Source organism: Mytilus edulis, chromosome 2, assembly GCF_963676685.1.
Source record: "Mytilus edulis chromosome 2, xbMytEdul2.2, whole genome shotgun sequence".
Taxonomy (NCBI): domain Eukaryota; kingdom Metazoa; phylum Mollusca; class Bivalvia; order Mytilida; family Mytilidae; genus Mytilus; species Mytilus edulis.
In genome coordinates this window covers 88,730,410-88,755,059 of record NC_092345.1, presented here as the reverse complement: position 1 = coordinate 88,755,059, position 24,650 = coordinate 88,730,410, and the positions used below count along the sequence as shown (strand labels likewise).

Here is a 24,650-nt window from a genome sequence, read left to right as displayed (position 1 = left end):
TACATCTATGTGTGATTGTACCTTTGGTGACCCCGAAACGGACTTGGTAGTATAAAATGGACTCGATGATTAGGTCATTACACACATTAGAGAATCATTCCAAATAGTCAGGCTGAAATGGCAGACAGTTTTGTTCTCAGTAACGGACAAATTATTCCTGGAATTGGATTTGGTACTTCAAGAGTAAGTCAATTAACGGTAAATTAATATCTAGAAAAAAAAACACTTTTAATTCATCGGAAAAGTAGACAAAAAAATATTTTATTCTATGTTTCATAATGCAATTTGCATGTTTGTCCTTTAAATAAGAACCTAAATAAAAGTTACTAAATAAAACAAAGTACATGAAATTTAAAATTTCGATGAAGCAAAATTGAAATTTCTGCTTTATTTGAAATAAAAATGTTCACATCTGAGGAGCCAAACATTCCTAGAATTAAACTGATTTTTGGGTTTATATGACTGTAAAAAATAGTTGGTGAAGAAAAAAATCATATTGTGTGCTTCTTTTTCTGCTTTGGCCTTTTGAAAGCACCCAATTTTGATGATTTCCCATTTTTCATCATTTTCCCCATTTCATGAAGAAAAAAAACACAGTTCCACAATTAAACTTATTTTCATACTTTTACGTAAGATGAAGTGGACCAATCTGAATAAATTTAACTAAAAAAACTAAACAGGTTAATAAAAAAAAGTTTTATAAATTTATATTGCTTTTTCAGAGACAAATTTCCTATGTTGCAAATTTTGTAAATTTGAGATTTTTCTCTCTTTTTTAGAACAAAAATCATATTATTTCAACTTCTTTGTTAAATATATCGCAAAAATGCCTTTTTTTCCCCTTAAATACTGTAACTTTGTTGAAACTGATTAGTTATTTCCAAAGAACTGTTGTACACATTAAAAGCATATTTATATAAAGAAGATTTCCATAATGTTTCTTCAAAAATCCGCTTGCGTTTATTTGTTGAAATAAAAAAAGTTAGAAATGTCAAAATAAAAGAAGCGAAATTTCTTGTAAGTGCCTACTTTATCTCTTATAGTAGCACATGATGGTATATATTTTTTTATAACATATTTGAATTGCTTTTTTTTTTTTTTTTAGGTGAACAATTATAGCTTGTATGCAAATTTTCGTAAAAAATCATAAAACTGCATCGCTTGCCCTTAACTAAGACTTTACATGTAACAATAAATAATAAATCTTATGCTACGTACATTTTGATAATATTCTTTATTATTTATTATTAGAAACCATTCGTTCATTATTGGGTCATCTGGTCAGTATGTCTCGTATAAATGCCCACACATTATGACAAATGACTTGATCGCAAATAAAAACGTTCATCACAGACAATAATAGGTGTATATAACTGTCACATAAGCATAAAACATTGTTAACAGTCTGTGATATACAAATTATATTAATTGATAGTAAATGACCAAAACAGCAAAATGAATATTCACCATGTATATATGACAGTGTTACAAATTCACATCATTACTTGTATCTGAAACTTGATTTCTAAATTTTAATTTGCAGATGCAATTCGGTGGCGTAGTTCTTATTTATAGGTTTTTTTGTTTAAGTTCTCTGTTTGTAATTATGATAGATAATAATAATAATAATAATTTATTTTATTAAAGTGTCACATACTTGTCTACAGATTTTTTATACAGATTATATAAGACACTATAATAAATACTTTATTCAGAAGCAATACAGCTTATAGAATATACAATTTTACAATATTTTGTATCAGTGAAATATAAATACAATAATTATACACAATACATGTATGGCGGAGAATGAAAATAAATTCATATGATAAATAATTAATACAACTACATATTACGAATTTTTTCAATATTAAACAAAAATTTACCTAAATTATTAAGTTCTTTCACATTGTGAACTGATAACAACTGTATAAGTTTAAAAGTGGATGGATATTGCCAATAATATTTCTTTAATGTATAGTTTTCTTACATCACTATATCTATTACATTCTAGAACAACATGGTATTCATCTTCTACAATATTGTTATTGCACATAGTACATAATCTATTTTCTCTATCTACATTGTAATATCTGCCTGTTTCTATGTTGAGGCTATGGGCGGATATACGATATTTACATATAAAAGGTTTATATATTTGATTAACAGGTCTATCTAAATAAAATTGCAGTATATCTGTGTCATATATATATCTATAAAGTATACATTTTGATGAATTATTAAAAAAAGCATTAGCATCAGCAATAAAGGTATCTTTCATTCTTTGTTTTAACTCATGTATGAATATATCAACATTATTTACGCTTTGTTTTAGCCATACATCATGAAAACCATATCTACATAAAATATCTTTGACTGAACATGCCCAATTCGATTTGTCATTGGGTTTTTTAAATGAACTCTCCAACATATCTTCATAACATGCTTTAAGTATACAGTTATCAGTATTTAATAATTTAAACCAAAACTGAATCAGTCTTCTTTGTCTTTCATAATACATTGGATAACGTCCCAATTCACAGTAAACCATGTTATTTACAGCAGTTTTTCTAACCTTTAGAATTCGTTTTAAAAAATATAAATGTACTTTCTCTATATCATCAGCTTTATGATTACCCCACACTACACAGCTATAATTAAGTATACTAGATACATAAGTATCAAATAAGGACAGTAACGTTTCACAGTTATAATATTCATCTACAATTTTACTACATAAAGCAAAAACAGCTTTTCTTCCTTGATTGGCTAACATTTTTTGTGTATGTAAAAAACTGCCATTATAATTAAAAAGAATACCCAAATATACAAAACTATCACATATATCTATTTGGTTGTTATTCAAAAACCATTTTTCTTGACTTTTTACACTACCTACAAATATATATCTATTTAACAAATACAAATTGAAAAAACATTATAAAATGTTAAAAATGTTTAAAATTGTCCGGATACTTCACATCATAAAAAAAAATATTAAAATAAGTAATTAAAAAAAAACCAAAAAAAAACAACATGTCTTTTAAAAATAGAAATGACAAAATTAAGGTATGACGTAAAAAAATAAATGGTATGTGATAAAAAGAATATATTTATAAAGAGGTTATATAAACAGATTGCAGAAAATAAAATGAAGTTATCTTGTTGTTTTATTAAAAACTCTCAGTAAAATAGTAAATAAATAGAACATGATTGAAATGAATTAAAAAATTAAATGTAACTTTGACTTTTACGGAAATACACAATCATGAATTAAAAAAAAAAAATAAAAATAAAAATAAATTAATTAAATATATTAACTTTGAATTTTACGGAAATATACAATTAAGAGTGGAGATTGCTTTTCAGTGCACGACGTCTTCTTATCATATTATGCACCAAGATAGATAACTCGTATTGTAATTCAGCATTCTGAATTAAAAATACAAATTGATTAAAATCTGACTTTGTACAAAAAGAATTATCCATGACCATAGCTCTGTGAAACAAATTAAACCTTAAGTCACTGTAAATGTCACAATTAATCAAAAAGTGTATCTCATCTTCTACAGCATCGTTACAAAATGGACAAATTCTTTCCTCTACTGAACGGTATTGGTGGTTTCGTATAACGACCCGTCTCGACGGACAGAGGTAAAGTTCCACATCTAAGTTTACATAGATTACTTCGTAAGTGGCGTGGCATTGCGTTAGTAACATAGTGTTCAGGTTGAAGGTCCTTCTTATGACGTCTATATAGTCTCAACTTGTTTCCATTCACATTCGAATTGTCATTCCAAAGTTTGGTAAACCACAACTGTTCATCTAGTATTCGTAATTTACTTTTAATTACTTTAAAAAATAGTTCTTTGCTAATTCCGGGCTGCATTAAGTGTTCTACAGACATATTGCGAAATAACTTTATCACAATAAAGTTCCAGGATCTACGTTTTCGTTTCGACCATAAATGTATCTTATATATAGATAGATCTTTATTCTCATTAACTAAATAACATAGTTACAGAGATGATAATATATACAATACAACATATTTTGCATGTGTGAAATATACATAAATAAATGTAGTTTAACCAGGAGGACAGACTTTCACTGATATATAGTTAATAAATCTACACAATTTTTCTAGTAAGACAATATTGACTGTAGTGAATACATTTTTAAATTTAAGAATATTAACATTTGTACAACAATAGTGTGGTAAATATTTATATCGTTCTTTTTTGAAAAAAGGACAAGACATAACATAATGGAATTCATCACCGATGTCAGCAGATTCACAAAGGTGGCATAGCCTCTCGGGTCTTTGAACATTTTGCCACCTCCCTGTCTCCACTGGAAAACGGTGATTGCCACATCTAAATTTACATAGTTTCAGTGCATTTTTTAACGATAAAACTGAAATATAATTTTCAAATTTAAGTTCTGTATTGAATAATTTATAACATAAACCTTTTGATGATTGATTTACATTTGCAAACCATTCTTGTTTAAACTGATCTTTTAACTTTTGTTCAATACTTAATACAATCCATTTTTTTGAGATACAATCTTGATTTCGCCAAATGTTTGACATACCACAATTATCAAAAATACTTTTGATAAATAACAACCATTTGTTTTCAATTCCATACTTATTATAATTAATATATATCAACTTATATAACATTGACGAAATCTTGTTATCAAGTGTGTTATCAAGAAGGTTGCACCAAAATTTTATCATCCGTAATTTAACGTATAAAGAAATCGGATATCTTCCCAATTCCCCGTAAAACATAAATGCGAAAGTAGAAGCTACAAGTTCCGTATGACTTCGTAGGTCCATATCGTTTGCTTTCAACATTTCTGGTCCTACGAAGGTCAAGGCACTATTTTTATGTTGTTAAATTTATGATGCCTTTGACAAACATTGTATGTTTCTTTAAAAATACTTGCGATATATTTGAAATAAAATAAAATAAATGTCTGGATCACTTTGATATAAAAGACAATTATCGATAACATGAATGCTGGTATATTTATATGTCATAATTGTATTTATTTCTGATACGTCTTCTAATTCTAGATCTCTCAAACTGACATGCGTGATGTAATATTTGATGCATTAGAAAGTGGATACAGACATTTCGACACTGCTCATGCATACCGAACAGAGAGTGCGTTAGGCGAAGCCTTACAAGATGCGATTATCTACAACAAAGTATCTAGATCAGAACTATATATTACTACAAAGGTTAATATTAAGTTTTAGTTTGTTATACATGTTTTTTGTGATGTTGGGTTGCTGTTGCATTGACATAATTATTTTTTTTTAGGGCAGATGAAAATGTATTCCCTATTACGATTCGTCTTTCTCGTACGTCTTATCAAAATTCAGGAAAATAAAATAAATATGAAATATAATAGATAAAATGAAATATCGAAATAATTCAGCGCACCTTTGTCCAACCTAACTTTACAAGTAAAGAATTGTTAGAAGTTGTCATCGCAATTTACTACAAAGAGAAAGAACCAAGGAACTAGGCCACACCAAATTGTAAAGGGAAAACAGAAAAAGCATAAATCACAACCAAAAAATAAAACAAGACTGAAAACGGTGGATAAAAAGAAAATTATTAAATCAGCAGGTTAACGTACTTTGAGCTTGCTTTCAATAATTGTTAACATTCGTTGATACTATAAGTTATCTTGGTGCAATCAGGGATGTACAGAATTTTCAACAACGGTGTAAAATTCCGTACACCAAGATAACGAATTTATTTCTTATGAACAATTCCTTTACTCATTTTGAAACCAGGACGTAAAATTGTAAAAATGGTAATGAAAATTTCCAGCGTAATATTATTTCACTTTTTTACTTTATTTTTGGAAAAATTCAGAAAAATTTTGTGTTCTTTTGAGTTTACTAAAAAAAACAAAAAATATTTTTTTAAATTTAATATAATTTTTTTAATTTTTTTTAGCATTTTCTTCTTATTATTTTTTTTCTAAATTTTATTTCTTTTTCTTTATTTTGGGAAAATTTTATTTTTAATTTTTTTTGGCAAAATTTCATTTTTTTTTTTAAATTTTGGCAAAATTTTATTTATCCCCGGATGAACAAGGGTGGGGTGTTATTTACACCGGGGTAGTCAACCAATCAAATTGCAGTATTTTTGCTGCATAAGAAATACTATATGTTATTCAGGTCTCAGACAGGGTATATACTGTGACATTCCCGGCTTAGAGATTATATCCCCTGAGCCGAAGGCACTGGAAAATAACATTAAGTCAGGAGTAATCCGTAATATATGTGTAATTCAGGTCTGAGATCTGAATAACATATATTATTTCTTATGCAGCAAAAATACTGCAATCTGATTGGTTGACTACCCCGGTGTAAATATAGATTCTTACACTGCAACAAGTGTATTACGATATTTCTCCACTCGAGACAGTTAAATTTTATTATTTAAAGCGCGAGGCTTGCCGAGCCCTTTAAATAATAAAATTTAACTGTCGAGAGTGGAGAAATATCGTTATACACGAGTTATAGTGTCGGAATCTGTTTCTCTAATGCTTTTTATCGTTCTTTTTCAAAGATTTTCAGAAACTTGTGTTCTTTATATGCGACGTCATCAGGCATTGTCGCCTTTTTTCATGACGTCACAATAGGAAAATTCAGAAGAAAACAAAACATTTAGACGTCATAATCAGATTTCGACTAATCATTTGCCGAGAACAGATTTTTCACTAGTGAGGAGAAATATTTTTCTCACACCGGTCAGGAAATGTGAAGATAGTACAAAAATTAGAGAAATAACACCCCACCCTTGTTCACCCGGGGATAAATAAAAATTTGCCAAAATTTAAAAAAAAAAAAAAAATTTTGCCAAAAAAAATTAAAAAATTAAATTTTCCCAAAATAAAGAAAAAAAAATAAAATTTAGAAAAAAAAATAATAAGAAGAAAATGCTAAAAAAAAATTTAAAAAATTATATTAAATTTAAAAAAAATATTTTTTGCTTTTTTTTTGTTTTTTAGTAAACTCAAAAGAACACAAAAATTTTCTGAATTTTTCCAAAAATAAAGTAAAAAAGTGAAATAATATTACGCTGGAAATTTTTCATTACCATTTTTACAATTTTACGTCCTGGTTTCAAAATGAGTAAAGGAATTGTTCATAAGAAATAAATTCGTTATCTTGGTGTAATCAGGGGTGAACGGAATTTTACACCGTTGTTGAAAATTCTGTACATCCCTGATTGCACCAAGATAACTTATATTATTCAGGTCTCAGACAGGGTATATACTGTGACATTCCCGGCTTAGAGATTATATCCCCTGAGCCGAAGGCACTGGAATATATCATTAAGTCAGGAGTAATCCGTAATATATGTGTAATTCAGGTCTGAGACCTGAATAACATATAATATTATATTTTTAAAATTTGAATATTTTTGCTGTCATGAGATAACTTCTAACCTTTCTCCTTTCATATTCTTTTACTCTAATTTATGTATAAGGCCCATACGATACAATTACAGTAGAGATAATGACATTGCTAACGTTAAATGTAATTTTTTGCTACTCCAAACTTCGACATATCAGGAAAGGATGCATTTTTCAAGGGATTTATTCAATAGTTTGAAAACAAGAAAATGGACCCCTCTATTTTGATATGACATTTGTAACGACGATATTACAAAAATCCGCATGTATCTATCTTTTGGCCTGGACTCAAAACAAATATGTGTCTATTGAATGGATAGAAATGTCAAATGAACCAAAACTTTAAGTAAATTTCCAAAACTTTGACCACATTTATCTCTAAATTTATCACATGAAGGTATATTCTTAATTAAATATTTGGAAGGAAAAACATAGCTTGTATGCAAATTTTGGTATAACAAATCACAGTGGGATCAAAACAGTATCGTATGCCCTTAAAACTTTCGTTTTAGTTCATTTGATATCGATGCCTTTTTAAATTAAAGTTAACAATTTTATTGTGTTCATCCTAGATTTTATTGTGCCCGTCGTGCTTTACAAGCCAGTTACGACAGATTTCATTGTCTTGTTAATTCTAAGACTTCCCCTTTCTATTGTATTTATTATTCATCTCCATATGCTGACACTCTCTTTACCCTTCGAAAAATTTCAAGATATTCGCCTTTACAGATATTCATGCGTACCACAAACATATCTTAACTATTAATTTCAAGTACGAACGACTAATATGTGCGTAAAACGTCATTTTTGTAAATATAACACCATCAAATTTTTTGACGTCTAATCGCCGACCGCTTAAGATCTCCGTGGGCGATCAGGATCATTAAACACCCACGCAGCACGTACAAATGTATACTAGTAGATGTAAACCATGTTATTAATTTCTATCGCCCTTATGTAAAACAGGAATGGACATCTATGCAAAATCTATAAATGAAAAAAAATAACTGATATAAATAAATATGACCTAACGTGCTTTGTTCAAACATGAAATAAATAAGCTTTAATGCTTAGTTTAGGAGTTCAAGATTCTTTTTTTTTCTTGATCCATTTTCTGCATCGATTTCTTAAATTTCATTATACTCTAGAGGGATGCCTGGCTGTTCCCATTTTGCTATACTCTAGAGGGATGCTCGGAAATGGATGTACCCATAAAATAATAATACCTAATTTGTACATACTATTTTATAGCTGCCTACATACCATATGAGGAAAGACAATGTAGTTTCTTCTTTACGAGAAAGTCTTAAAAACTTGCGGATTAACTACATAGACCTATATCTTGTACACGTACCTGCTTCTATAAAGGTAGGTCTAAAATAAGGACAATATATCACCTTTGTCAATTACATGTTCTATAATAATTTTGTACCTGAATAAACGTCATGACAAGCATATATTTATAGTTATATGATGTGCAGTATATATTCAGCATGTTAATATTTGTATTGACATTTATTTTATGACTGTTCGGTTTATAAAAAGGTTAATGATCTTCACATACATGTATGTTTATTCTGTCTTATTTTACAGGTAGAATCAGAGTATATTCCTTACCCTAGCTGTTCAACAGATGACTATGACTATCCTGACATCATTGATACATGGAGGGTAAAACATTTAATTAGATAGTAATATTAAGTTATCAGTATTGCCCTTTTTTGTTGTATACCGTAATGTTTGCCTAATCATTGAACAACGAGTCACATATACCACTATTTGTTATATCAAATCCTTCTCGGTTACTGTTGGTTATTCTTCGCAATGACAATCCTGGGGAGCATGATACAACTTATAAGGAGATAAGGCAGTCAGCCTAATTAAATGGAATATGGAATATTTTTTTGTTTAATTAAAAGAATTTTCCAATTCAAAAAAGAAATGTCCGTTTTCACTTATTCTATGTGTCGGTACCGAAATCAATTGTTTGAGAAAATACATTTGGTCAAGTCTTACTGGTCTTTTTGTCAAAAATGTTTCTTCAAGTTATTAAAGAATACCTTAAAGTTATATCTTACTCATGTGTGTTTCTTTTCTGGCAAAAACACAAAAAATAAAAATACAATATAACCATTTATAAGTGATCAATGATATCAGACATTTCAGTTTTTAACAGTTTGGACTACACCACAGGTTGGAAACAACCGTTTATACAAAATAAATCCTGTGAAATCGATTTATTAAATTTAAACCGTTGCTTTATGCAGGAAATGGAGAAACTCGTTGACGCAGGATTAGCAAGAGCTATTGGACTTTCGAATTTTAACGCTTCTCAAGTGGAAAGAATTGATAATAATGCCAGAATAAAACCTGTTGTAAACCAAGTAAGTATGATTTCATTTGGCAAATGCATGTTCCCATTCTCAATTTTATTATTTTACAAGTTCACAATATCGTTGAAGCCGACACACAATAAATAAAAGCTAAATGCCGATTGCATCTTGTCTATTTTAAACATAAGCATGCTATCCCGGTGCCGTTGAAGATTGTGTTTACTGTTTTTTCGAATGCGCTTTCCTCAATGAATGATAAGATGAATTGTTATCAAAATTAGAACGAAAGAATATGTTAATTCGAGCTTCTACAAGCTTGAGACGGAGATCTTACATTTTCTCAAAATATCGTTATTTCGTACATTTACTGACCAGGGGCCGTGTCAATGAAAGTATTCTAGGATATGTCCTAAGATATGTCTTAGAACATTATTTAGGTAGGTCTTAGGACGTGTCTGAGACATGTCTTAGGATGTAATAGTTTAATATTGTATAAGTATTTTCTTCAATGAATTTATGCCATATTTGTTGTTTTTATTTCGTTTTAGGACATCGTAACTTTTTAAGACTATCCTACATATTTCTATATCCTAACTTTAGGACCAAATTTAGGACATATCTTATTTTAGGAGACTTTCGTTAACCTGACTTATGACTAACACGTGCCCTAAGACCATCCTAAGACATGTCCTAGTCCCAGAACAGCTTCGTTGACACAGCCCCAGAACTTAAGAGCACAAAGATTCAACACACATAACTATAACACTTGAATACACACTCACTTATACCACACCAGTCTACATCTATCTTATTGAATTGTTCTTTTCCTCCTTTGTAGTTGTATATTAATTTTTTGTTCGTCGTTATTAAGTGTTTTGATTATATTTGTATTTTTTACAAGATGTCTCTAATGCTGCTATCTTGCAAATTAAATATTAAATGTCTCAACTAAACTAACGCCATTTCAAAACTCTTCTTGAGTTTTACATTTTTATCGGATTACTTGTCAAACTCTTTAGAGAAAGAAATGCATGCAAAATATTACCATGTTTACATTCCGGTAGAAGTAGAACCGACTGGAACAATGTCATTGATTATAAAATCTTTGTAATAGCGTTATCCACTATAAATTTTTTCTATTTCTTTTGGGTTTTTTTCTTTAATTATCCCTTTTTTCAGGTGTAGTGACTTTTTGCAAGCTTAAAAGAAAAGTGTTTAAATTTTTTTCTTCAATGTTATTTTTCTAGATTGAATGCCATGCATACCTACAACAAAATAAACTAGTTGATGTTTGCAAGCGTCGTAATATTTCTGTGACAGCTTACGCACCATTAGGCTCGCCAGGATTGCAAATCAGGTAAGAGATATAAAAAAAAATACTAAAAGCTTCTTCAAACTGTAAACTCTCGTTAGAATCAATAGTTTGAAAGTCAGAGATTTGTGAATTTATGAGGAGCAACATGCATTGACATTGAAATACAATAATTAGATATAATAGTATGTACACCAATTATGAATAGTCGGTGCATGCACATATTATCTAAGCAGACTGAAAAGAAATCGGAAGATACCAAGTGGAAATTTAAGAAAACAGCGGTTTTAACATTCAATCTGGATGTTCTGTTGAATACATAAAAAAACTTCTCGTGAAAGATGAAGCTGTCTTTGATATCTTTTTTAACCAGTCTTCTTGAATTTCGTGTTGCAAACATGAATTCACTAAAATAATCTTAGCAAAAATACAAACTTTCCTTCGTAAATAACTATGGAGTTATCGTGAAAAACGAACACGTTTTTTTTGTAAAGCAAAACAAACATTTGTAAATGGTTAATAAATGCGATTCCCTCATCCCATTGTTATATGAAACCACATTAGGGTGTGTATCTCTTCTTGCCGCTTAAAATGAGTACTCTTTATCTCCTCAGAAACAATGGAAGATATTGGGATTTGTTTGAAGAACCAGTCATTTTAAAGATTGCAAAGTGCCACCAACGTACCCCAGCCCAGGTAATATCTATATGGGTTTTTTTTATAAAGAAAAACTATTCATTATAAGTTTGATTATATCGAACCAAAATTTTTTTCAGATTACGATTAAAGATTGATTATGGTGAATACATAAGAAAAGAACATAATAAACATGGCAATTACTCTATATAAATCAATTGAATGAAAATAAACATTATATGACTGTCAGTGAGGACTTACAGATTTTTCAAATATTCAGCAAAATTGGCGTTTAATATCCAAAGTAGAAATCTTTAAAGTTGATAGCGTATACCGTCAATGTTTCAAAGAAAATGTCGACTTGGTTTTCCTTCACATAATCGCTTATATATGATATTTCAACTTAAGCAGTCATACAAGGCATCGAATTGTCCAGTCTTAATTATATCTTGTATGGAAAACACTCTATTTGGTATTATGATTTATTAAAAAAAACTATTAGCCAATGCATTATATACGATATATCAGAGACATATAATATGATAAATGTCACTGGACACATTAATTTTTTTATAATATTTGTCAAGTATGTGCATAAAATATATGTGTTATCAATTATATTTTATATCTAGATATGTTTGCGCCATCTGCTGCAGAGAGGACTTATACTTATTCCAAAGACAGAAAATACAGATCGAATGCGGTTGAATTTAGAGGTAAGCTATTAAAATTGTTATATACTAATAAAGTAATTATCAAATTTGATTTTAAAAATGTCAGAAATTTTTTTTATCGTCTTTTTTTCCTTATGTTTTTTTTTTTTTTTTTACTTGGATTACAAGCCACATATTTGGTGTGTTCTCATTTCGCCTTAACTGTGAATTCCAGGTAAAAGAGGTAAAAAATATACCAAGGCCAGATGGGTATTGAACTAAGGCGAAATGTGAATTTAGATAAAAATATTAAATAAGCAAATTAAACCTCTGTGTTTTTATAGCAATTTAAACAACAAGTAATTAGGTAATTGTTTCTCTTGGATTGTTATTTTTTAATAAAAGTGACCATTTTTATGATTTTAAAAGTTGTGAAATCAGGAAAAACCTACAATAAAAACATTTTTAAGTAGGAAAGTTGCTTCTCTTAAAATATCGTTTGTTTCATATTTAATAAAAGTTGAAACTTTTTTTTTTAATTTTTAGCAGTTAGAAATCTAAATTATTTAATTATCCTTTATATATGCAACACACAAAAAGTTTAATAAAACAGAAAAAACATGTTTTCCCACAGACTTGTTTAATTATATAACAGAAAAAAAAAGAAAATAAAAATAAAAAAAACAGTGCTAATTATATATTATTTTTTAAGGATTCCACAGAACCTGGTGATTCCTACTTTTTAAAAACTTTAACTGCAGACTATATGTAATGTAACTGGATGATAACCTAAGTCCATTTATAAGTAAAATACGGAAAACAAGAACAAAATTAAAAAACTATAACCACAGAGTGAAAGTAATATTTCCTGGCAGAAAAACTAAGTCCATTTATAAGTAAAATACTGAAAAAAATAAAAAAATTTTTTTTTTACATCTGTATACTATCTTATGAGCATAAACAAGCTTCTGTCCAAGTTTGGTTCAAACTAGGATAGTTTAAGAAAGTTAATATTATAACTTTTTTTTAATTTTTAACCACAGAGTGAATGTAATGTTTCCTGGCAGAAAAACTAAGTCCATTTATAAGTAAAATACTATTATTATAGTTATATTCATTTGATGTTTATGTAAATAATTCTTGTGCTTTATGTATTAGTGCGGTTCTCTCATGTGATTCTTTATTACATGTACATTATTACATTTAATTTATTAGTTTGCTAATTTAAAAATACGTTTTAAAAAAGTTGAGCCGCTCTTAAAAGAATTGTTCAAAAAGTGAGACATTGGTAAGACACACAAAAACACATCTTTTAAAAAGTATTTCAAGGCAGATTTTGACATTAAAATAACAAATATCACACATTATTGCAAAACAAACAAAAAATAACTTAATTCCAATTCAAACTGATAACGCAATAGCTTAAAAAAGAAAAAGACAAGCAGACAAACAACAGTACCCCAAAACAACAGATAAACTAAAGATTGACCAACACTAACCTCATCAAAAACGGGGGGGGGGGGGGGGGAGGGGGGGTGGGGGGTCGCAAGCCTTCTAAACATTTGGCATCCATCGTGTTGCTCTATAAGTACAAACCCTGTAATAAGTCTAATTCGGTAGGTCACATTCGAGGAAAAGGGGACTGGATTGCAGCTACCACAATTGAAACATATCTGCTATCATATGTGAAACGGAGATTCAATTCAATAACTGTCAACCAACTACTAATGGCGTTCGTAGAATTTACGAAGGGATGATTTCACCACTTGGATCTCTTAGTTTATTAGCTTCCTTGTGATCAGCAACCCTCTATCAAGGAAATCATAATAGGAAATCCAAGTCCTTGAATATCGTATCAACTGTGATATATTTACATCGTATGCAGGGGCTACTGAAATTCTACAATTGGCGATTGATGTTCTTTATATACAAATTATTAGGGATTATGACTGTACTTTTTGCGTCCATAGTACTCTGCTGTCTTTTTCAATATTAAAGCAATATTTGCAATATTTCAATTGTTATGAAATGATAGTGTTGAGGTACTCTCAGATGTATAACAACTATTTTGGGCGTGACAAGAAAACAGGCCAATGGAACGCATATATATACATTTACTCAAACTTATTTCGATTCGTTTTCACTTCTTTATGGTTTTCCGTATTGATATACTGCTGTAACTATCAGATGGTTTGTTTCATAACATGTATTAAATGCCTGTGCATTTTTGTAGATTAAGAATTTCTCCTTAACAAAACAGGAGATGGAAAAATTATCAAAATTAGACAGTAACAAGCGGATATTTTCTTTTAATGGGTAAGTTGGTGTATTAATAGTGTTGGATAATCGGTTGAAATTGCCAACCGATTATCTATTACAATCGGTTGACAGCAACCAACCGACTATCGGTTATAATCGCATCATAATACCTTGCCCTTTTTTTAAATGAAATCATGCATTTAGTCCCATTGTACATGTCTAATGTGTATATTCCATATCATTGTAGAGTTTATGTATATATTCATATTTGATCTTTTGTTTCCTTTTCATATATTCTGGCGTACTTATTTATAATCCTGGTACCTTTGATAACTATTTATTTAGCAGTTAAAACAATAAATTAATAAGAATCAAGATTCATATTGAACATATTTTATCTTATAAATTACAACATTAATTATCAACAGTGACACTAGAATCTACCGGTATTAGAAGAAAGTATTCCATACAAAGTTATTAATTTTGAATAACATTCCGTCAATCTGCAAATATTTATAGTCAATGCATTTGTCACGTTTATAAAGAAGGAAATTGGTTATGTCTTTAATAATAGGATGTTTGACATTGTTATTGTCATTTTTGTTATTATTTGTTTGACTGCACATACAAAATGCAAACCGCACACGGACCGGAAGTTGATAAGCTTAAAGTCCGGAAACTTTAACGACAATCGATTAAACAAAATCCCAATCGATTATCGACATCGCCAGTCCCAGCCAACTGATTTCCGACTTATTCCTATCATCGGAACAACACCATGTATTAATCTTTTTAATGCCTATGACTTGCCAAGGGGTCGATCTATTTATCTAGAAATTTCAGAGACTTGTCTCAGGTAATTTTGGCAATAAAATCAAATAATTGCCCACATATTTTTTTTTCAAAAGGAAATGATAAATATCGTATTGCCAACCCTTCTTCAAAATTAATGCATATTTTCATCAGGTTAAAAATTAGCAAAAGAAGAACTCATCCAGATAATATCAATTTAACCACATCTTGTAAAATACTCGTGTATATCATGATTGTAAATGAAATCAACACTTATATTTGATGAGTCCGAAATAAAGGCAACATAAATATACAGCTGTTCAAAAGTCACAAATCAAATGAGAGAAAACAAATCCGGGTTACAAACTTAAACCGAGGGAACACACCAACTTAAAACTGTTTTGTTGCTAACCAAACCTTGCGCTTGATGGCAATGTTAAATATACCACTAACATAACAACATTATGAGAGGGTTAGCGCTAACAACATTAAAGTGAGAGGGTTAGCGCTGTACAACCAGGTTTAATCCACCATTTTCTACATTTGAAAAGGCCTGTACCAAGTCAGGAATATGACAGTTCTTGTCCATTCGTTTTTGACGCGTTTTGTTATTTGATTTTGCCATGTGGTTATGGACTTTCCGAATTGATTTTCCTCTGGGTTCAGTATTTTTGTGATTTTACTTTTTACATGACGGGAATACAGTAAAAATAAATGCAAGAGCACTCAAGGGAGAGAAATACATTAAATAAATAATTTAATAATACATTTCGACATGTTAACCACAAATAAATAATATAATAATTCATTTCGACATGTTATCCACTTAAAACAAAGAATAACTAAAATGATTTCGGACAGTACAAAAATAAAACAGCATAATAAAATTACGAACTAAGTGTCTGTTACACAAATGTATCAACGCCACTAAAAGTAACGCCACAGGTATATTTCTTAATATTGGATCTAAATTAAGGTTTCTAATTATGTTAATTGATGTATTTTATAACAATTACAAGAATATTGATATAGAACTGTGTTAGTAATTGTGCAAATAACTGCAATATCTAACTATGTCGGACTTCCTTTTAAATCAATCTGTGTGAAACAATTTAGTCCTGTGCACATAGTTGATTTAAACAAAAAGCATACAAATAAACTGGGTGATTTATTATCTGTTCTTTTGCATACGAATAGAAAATGAAAAATCGAATCACAACTACAAACGATAAAACATAGAAAAATATCCGATCAGAATTACAAATAAAACTAAAAAGTCTTTGTAACTAAATTCATGAAAAATACCAAAGCGTGTTTTGTTTTTATGTTTAATATACCTTTATCTGGAACGCTCTACACTCCTCCTCCCCAACAATAAAGCAAAGGTGCGCGAATGCTTGAAAACTGATTAAAAGTCAAATCCATCTAAGGTTAGCTGAGAATGTTGCAACATTAGTTTCGCAAGCATTTATAAATCTATTAATGGGTTACTTTTTATTCATATTTTGTAGAATGAAAGACCATCCAGAGTACCCATTCAAGGACCCTTATTAACACGAAACCATACGGACTTCTTTTATAATATGAATTGGTGCAGCTAGTTTGCTTGAATTATTACGTGTTTTTTTAATTGTGGCTTTGTCATATCATGAACAAATATCTTATATTTGTGTTTTAAAAAATGTCACTGTGGTGATTAAAGTGAGTTAATTTATCATATGGAAACGTCAATATCATAGTTATCAAAGAAATATCTAGACTAGCTCATAATTGACCCTAAGTTCCGAAATTTAATTTAGTTTTGTGGTTGTCAAATCCTACGGTATCTAGGTTTGAGGGAGACCGAAATGATGTTAAAAACAAAAGAAATGCATTAAAGAAGTTAATCACTGCGTTCGTCTATATGTTTGGATTTCACGAAACAAAACGTTCCTTTTTTGTCAAAAAGTTTAGAAATCCAGGTTATTGTACAATTTATTGTTATTCCAAAGTTTCAATTGACAAATTAAGAAAATATGTATAATTTGTAGTTTTTCGTATATTTATGTCATGTCATTACTATAGTTATACTTAATCATATTTTATCGTTTGTATAGTTGAATTTTTGTTTCTTTTCACATTAAAACAATACATGTTACATAGGATTTTGTCTGTAGGTTTGTTCGGGCTAGATTTGCTTGTATTTGAAATATCATATGTGATGATGGTGATTTAAATGTAAGATACTATTTAGTGTGTTCAAACGGAAAGATAGGTGTGGTTATTGGTATGCAAATGAGAAAACGATCCACCAGGTATAACAAAAATAATTTGCAAAACTCATAAACTCTGATGATAAAGTAAAGAAAATATAAATGTTAGAGCCTCTTCTAGACACAATGTAAAGCAATACACAAAAATAAAACAAAGCCTTCCGGCTTATTGAGGACAAGACAACAATAATATTTAATAGTTAATATTTAATCAGATATAACATGTCGATGCTGGTCGGATATTTAGAATATTTCCAAATTATTTTCTGTTCCTCCATTTAAGAGCTACCGTGTTTAATATTCTCAGCTGTCGAAGGTAACGGTTTATATTATCGAACTCTAGGTATAGAGCATGTGTTATTGTGACGTATGGTACTAGAAAATGACCTGTCGGTATGATAGACTAGAATCTTGTCTCGTCATGTGAGTAAATCGTGGTTTCTGTTTATTTGACGCGGAGTTGAAACGAAATACGCTATTTTCTTTTTCTTTGTCCCAGTTTTATCGTGTCATGTTGAGCAATAGATCTTCGTCATGAACCGAGCAACTGAGGCACTGAAGAAAATACATGTATCATCTTCAAAAAGTATGGCGAAAGGGTTCACATAAATAATAAAGAGCAGAGGTCCGGTTTACCATTACCTAGAGAACCAAGTGCTGACCCTTGATGTAAACTAGGTAAAAAATTGCATATAGTTGGGGACGATTGATCGATAATTACTTTTCGTGCGATTTTTTTTTTTTTAAAATACAACTTCAATCCGCACACTGAGACACCAATAAATGAAAACGAAATTCGGACAGCTTGTTCTGTTGATACTGATTTGACCATCACTGTGTTCGTCGCAATGATAATACATTGAACACTTTTGTTTGCAAAGTTGCTTAAAGTCATATAAAACTTCAAATTAAAAAAAATGATGCATATGTTTTTATTACTAAATAGCTAGTTTTTATTAAAAAAAAACTTATATATGTCGTGTACATGTTACTATTTTGTACAAGTTGTTACCTGTACAAAAACTTTGTAATAGTAATTACCTGTACGATGCCATCATACAAGTTATTACTTGCACAAATATAATTGTACGAGTAATTACCTGTACAAATTTTGTTGAGAAAAAGGTAATAACTTGTACAACACGCTATCTTTGAGTTATATTTGTTTCTTCCGTATGTTTCCTTCTGCTTTTTAATGAAATAACTTCAGCTAACATGACACCTTGAGCAAATTGGGCTTAACAACTTGTTGCCACTTTAAAGGGGCACTAGCTACGAGATATATTAAAATCTAATATATGATTTTATTTTTGTTCAATCATATTAAACTCCTTATAAGCTTTGAGTATTCCTTAATGACCAACTTCAGAATGTGCTGTTCTAATCAGAGGGTAAAGTTTATCAACCTTAAAAAATCATTTCGTCTCCTTTGCAAATAATTTTTTTTAATTCCTGCTAAATTCATATAACATCATACCGTCTCAAGAATTAGTTTTACGTGCTGTTTTTTGGAACTTAATTTTGCTTCCTTTACATTCCAATCTGTTGTACAGTAGTTGTCGTTTGTTTGTGTAATTTATACGTGTTTCTCGTTTCTCGTTTTTTATGTAGATTAGACCGTTGGTTTTCCCGTTTGAATGATTTTACACTAGTAATTTTGGAGCCCTTTATAGCTTTTTGTTCGGTGTGAGCCAAGGCTCCGTTTTGAAGGCCGTACATTGACCCATAATGGTTTACTTTTATAAATTGTTATTTGGATGGAGAGTTGTAGCATTGGCACTCACAACACATCTTCCTATATCTACTTATAGTCTCTCTGTATCCTTCACGTGTGAATTCTGAATTATATCATTAGAAGATTTTATTGTCATTTTTCAATTTATTTATTTCATCATAAAATTTCCTTTCCACAACGTTTTCCATCTTTACACTTAAAGTTATGCCCATTAAACTGAACAGATTTGCTAAGATTATATAAAAAGTACTCAAATGTTTCAAGTTTATGCTTTTGCATTTAGTAATAAATTATTTGTTAAAAGGAAACTTTGTTGTGAACAGCAAATAGGCCTCGGTAGAAAAATGATTTGTACAAGTTATTATCTTTCTCAGTAAAAATTGGACAAGTAATTACTTGAACAATTGTATTTGTACATGTTATAACTTGTATGATGGCATCATACAAGAAATTATTTGTACAAATTTTTTGTACAAAATAATAAAATGTACACGACATATACATAAACTTTTTTCTGAAGAAAATTCTTAAATTTGTCCAAAATTACTTTTTTTTCAATTGTTGACTTCCAGATCAAAACACGACCATTTAATAGCTGCCATATTTTCACGACAACACTGACCAAGTGAATTATTTTTTGGACGATAATACGATATGGATACGTTAAAAAAGATAGAATCGTTCACAGAAGACTAAGTTTAATATATATGCATGCATTGGTTAAAGAACATTATTTTTCATCAGTCACTCGTTTCATTTGACTTATATTAAGTAAGGTATTAGAATTATTTGAAATTCAGACTTTAAAATAACATGAATAAAGCTTCAAATTTTTTTTGGTCACAAAATCTATTTTTGTGATTTTGTGTTTGAACTGTGACTTTTTGCCTAAGGCATTCTTGAATTTGAAATGTTTTTATCCCACCCCTTCTCTTTTACTCTGCAACATCTTTTATTTATGTTTGCCATTTCTTTAAAACCATCTCAATACTCGAGGGTTTTTATATGAAAGAGATACACCAGTTAACCAGGGTAATCTCAAAACGCTATGCATTTAAATTTAGTCATTGTTTTGGTACTAGGGGCATACAGATATCATGGTTTGTGCTGTTATCTCCTACAGTTTTTGAGATACAGTTTTGATATTTTGTAGGATGTTTCTACACATAAAGTAGTGTTCGCTCACCTTGTGTGTCTTATCACTGTCAGTCGTCATATGCTTCACTATTTGTAAAAGAGAAATTGACTGATTGAATACAAAAATGTCAATTGTAAAATGGCATGAGGGCAGATCAATTTATCATGCATAACTATCATTACTTCAGGGGATATTCAAACAAACTCTGATCCAATAAATAGTGATCAAAGGTACCAAAAATACCCATTTGTACTATGCAGTAAACTAGTTGCTGAATATCGTAGAGCACTTTAATGTGACATGGACATCAAAACAGACGACGAAGAAACTATGTACTCAGCAAACCAAGAATACCAACCTAAAGGTAGTAATATTCGACTTCTAAAAAGATCTGCATAAGTCTAAACGCCACCAATTTAATTCAACGACAGGCTTGTATAACCTGCCCAGTATAGTGCTAACAGGAGATTTCAACATCCCTGATATTCAGTGGAAAGATGCATATTCAATCCGATCGCCACAACAGTACAACCTTAAGATAAATAAGCCCATTCTTAATATCACAAACGAACACAAGCTTAAACAACAAAATATTACACCAACCAGAAGAAACAACATACCATACTCAGTTTTTAGCACCACCAAAAATCTCACAGAGATCATCACCGTAGAGCCCGAAATAAGCGACAACGGGGCTGTAATTGTAAACATCAAAACTAGACTTAAACTTAAAATGGAAATCTAACACATCATTATTGTACAACATGCACCAGTAGATCACAATAGATATTAAAAGGGCAATGCGCAGAAAACAGCGGCCATATAACAGAGCTAAGACTGAGTTAAGTTAATTAAGACATTAGAAAATTCACGAGAAATCAACTAGAAATAAAACCAAAACTAATTGTCCAAATTATTAGAAAATTAAGATGAAACCAATACTGAGTCACCTAAGCAGGGAATCACCAAAAAAATCTGGAGGTATGTAAAATTCAAGAATACAGGAGAGTAGTTGTGTATCTGTATCAACACTCAATGTAGATGGACAAATTAAAGAAAGACAATACATCCAAATTAAGGTAAAGCAGTAATCAACCAATTTCAGTATGTTATCACAGAGGAAGATATGGCTTCTTTTTCAAACATGCGACCTAGTTACATCAATAAGATTGAAGACATCAAAATGGAAGAAAACTAAAACAGATAGATATCAATAAAGCTAGAAGTCCAGACTAGATGTCCTGATTAATATTAAAGGAAACAGCAGATGAAATACTACCTTATCTGAAGTATATATTTGTAAGATCAATATACCTTTGAGACAAATCCCGCACGATTGGACAACTGCAAATGTTACAGCACTTCCCAAGAAAGGAGATAGATCGAAATCAGTTACTTATAGACCGGTATCGCTTACCTCAGTACCGAGTAAAATAATGGACCACATACTCTTAATGCACACAGTTATCAGCAAATCAGCACACAAAGGCTTTTATTTGCACTGGCAGCTTTAAATATATCATACACCTGTATATGTTATTTGAAAAGAGCACAATTTGGATGACACCACGACTTTAATTTTAATATATTCGTGTGATGAGTCAACCGACTCTTTACGGCTTACCCATGTAAATGTATTTTTTTAGGCTGTGAGGTCGTTGATACAAATCAGAATAAAGAAACTAAATGGGTCTATCGATACCCATGCTACATCAATCTTTAAAGACCCAAATGTTGCAACACACTTTTCCTAACTCCATGACAAATATGTTATTTTCCCCGCAGATAAATCCACAAACAACAGTGTCTTTGTGTGTAAATCTTATTGCATAAACTGTTTGATAAATTAATTAGGTATTGACGATTCACTTGGAAACTCAACATATACTCTCACGACACTTACCAAAGAGAACATCCTGGATAATCATATTTCTGTTCTAGATTCCTTTGGAATTTCAACCAAAGATGAAGAACTGGGTCATCCATCACTGAATTGGACACCTCAACTACATAAGTGTTCTTACAAACAACGATATTAATATCACGAAACCTATTTCAAAATAATTAGCATAATCAAAGCCGGGCTTCAAAGTTATTGTGAAACTGTCTATTTTAGAGGTGTCGTGAATCAGACGTGGATACTAAAAAAATCTAATCAAAGACGCTTTCATTTTGCAATAGTATTAAAACATTTGACTTTTCTACACTTTACACAAGTATTTTCCATTCCAAACTAAAAGACAAATTGAAAGTATTGGTATAAAAAAAGAACGGACAACGTAGAAACAAGTATCTTGTCTTAGAGAGGGATAAATCCTACTTTGTAAAGAATCACTCTGATTCAAACAAAAAATTCTCTGAAACTGACATTGTCAAGATACTTGATTTCTTGCTTGACAACATAGTTGTTACGTTTAGAGGACGTGTTTTTCAACAGACTATCGACATTCCAATGAGAAACAATTGTCCCTCTCTATTGCCGACTAGTTCTTTATTATAATGAGCCTGACTTCATACATGAACTTCTTACGAATTAATACAAAAAGTTTACCTTCCGATATATAGATGATGTTCTCTCATTAAATAATTCAAAATTGTGTGACTATGTTGAACGCATCTATTCAATCGATCTAGAGATAATGGATATAAAATATACAGTTAAGTCTGCCTCATATCTTGACTTACATCTAGAAATTGACAATGATGGTCGGTTGAAAACAAATCTTTACGACAAAAGGGAAGATTTCAGCTTCCCAATTGTGAACTTTCCATTTCTATGTAGCAACATTCCAGTAGTGTCTGCATACGGAGTATATATCTCCTAATTGATACGATATTCCCGAGTTTTTATTCCATATAATAATTTCCTTGATAGAGGGTTTCTTCTCACAAGGAAGCTATGAAACCATAAGTTCCAAATGGTGAGGTTAAAATCATCCCTTCATAAATTTTACGGAAGCCATCACGAGTAGGTTGACTGTTATGGAAAAACCGTTTCACTGATGATATCGGATGTTCTTTATGTCGCAACTACAATCCCCTTCCCTTTTCACGAATGTGACCTACCGAATTAGATTATTTACAAGGTTTGTAATCACATAACAAAACACGACAGCAGCCACATATGGACTAAAATATGCTTACCCTTCCGGAGCACCTGAGATCACCACCAGTTTTTGGTGGGTTTTGTGTTGCTTAGTCCTTCTTGTGTCTTGTGTACTATTATTTGTCTGCTTGTCTTTTTCTTTTTTAGCAATAAGTAAAATCACAAAAATACTGAACTCAGAGGAAAATCAATTCGGAAAGTCCATAATCACATGGCAAAATCAAATAACAAAACGCATCAAAAACGAATGGACAAGAACTGTCATATTCCTGACTTAATAGCGTTGTCAGGTTATTTTCTATCTGAGTTTTACTGTCCCTCTGGTATTTTTCGCCCCTCTTGGTACTAGCTGCATAAACAAATCATCATGGTGTGTCCGCCTTTCTCCGACGGTTTTAAGCTACAGTAACAGCTTTAATATTTTGCTGCTTGTTAGTACACATTATGGAATTATGCACGTTAACAAGATTTCGATTTTTTGTCTGATATTCTCAAAATGCCAGGTATTTGCACTTTAGACATTTTTTAATTTATGAATCATTGTCATTTTGATTAGTTTCTTTTGTTACCTATTCTGACATCGGACATCTTTTAAACTGAGTTTTACTGTGCGTATTGCTATGTGTTTCTTTATTCTACAGTGGCTAAAGGTATAGAGCTGGTATTGGGGATGGTTGAGATCTCACATAACATGTTTAACCCTGCCGCATTTTTTAGTCTGTCCCAAGTCAGGAGCCTCTGGCCTTTGTTAGCCTTGTATGTTTTTTTTAATTTTAGTTCATTTATGTTTTCGAGTTTAGTGTGACGTCCATTTTCACTGAACTGGTGCACAATTTTATTTAGGGGCCAGCTGAGGACCACCTTTGGGTGCAGGATTTTTTAGCTGTGTTCAAGACCCATTGGTGGCCTTTGGCTGTTGTCTGCTATTTGGTCGGCTTGTTGTCTCATTGATATATTCCCCATTTCAATTCTCAATTTTATT

The 24,650-nt window shown here is 30.6% G+C and overlaps 1 protein-coding gene across 1 annotated transcript; it reads left to right on the top strand.

Annotated features, from left to right (window-relative positions):
- Positions 1-17,460, top strand: LOC139513329 (aldo-keto reductase family 1 member A1-like). The gene is made up of 10 exons (XM_071301722.1): positions 1-183; positions 5,087-5,254; positions 8,704-8,824; positions 9,050-9,123; positions 9,720-9,836; positions 11,033-11,142; positions 11,712-11,793; positions 12,366-12,449; positions 14,620-14,702; positions 16,949-17,460. The coding sequence occupies exons 1-10, from the start codon at positions 118-120 to the stop codon at positions 16,989-16,991; spliced, it is 948 nt and encodes a 315-aa protein (XP_071157823.1). The 5' UTR covers positions 1-117; the 3' UTR covers positions 16,992-17,460.
- The last annotated feature ends 7,190 nt before the right edge of the window (positions 17,461-24,650 follow it).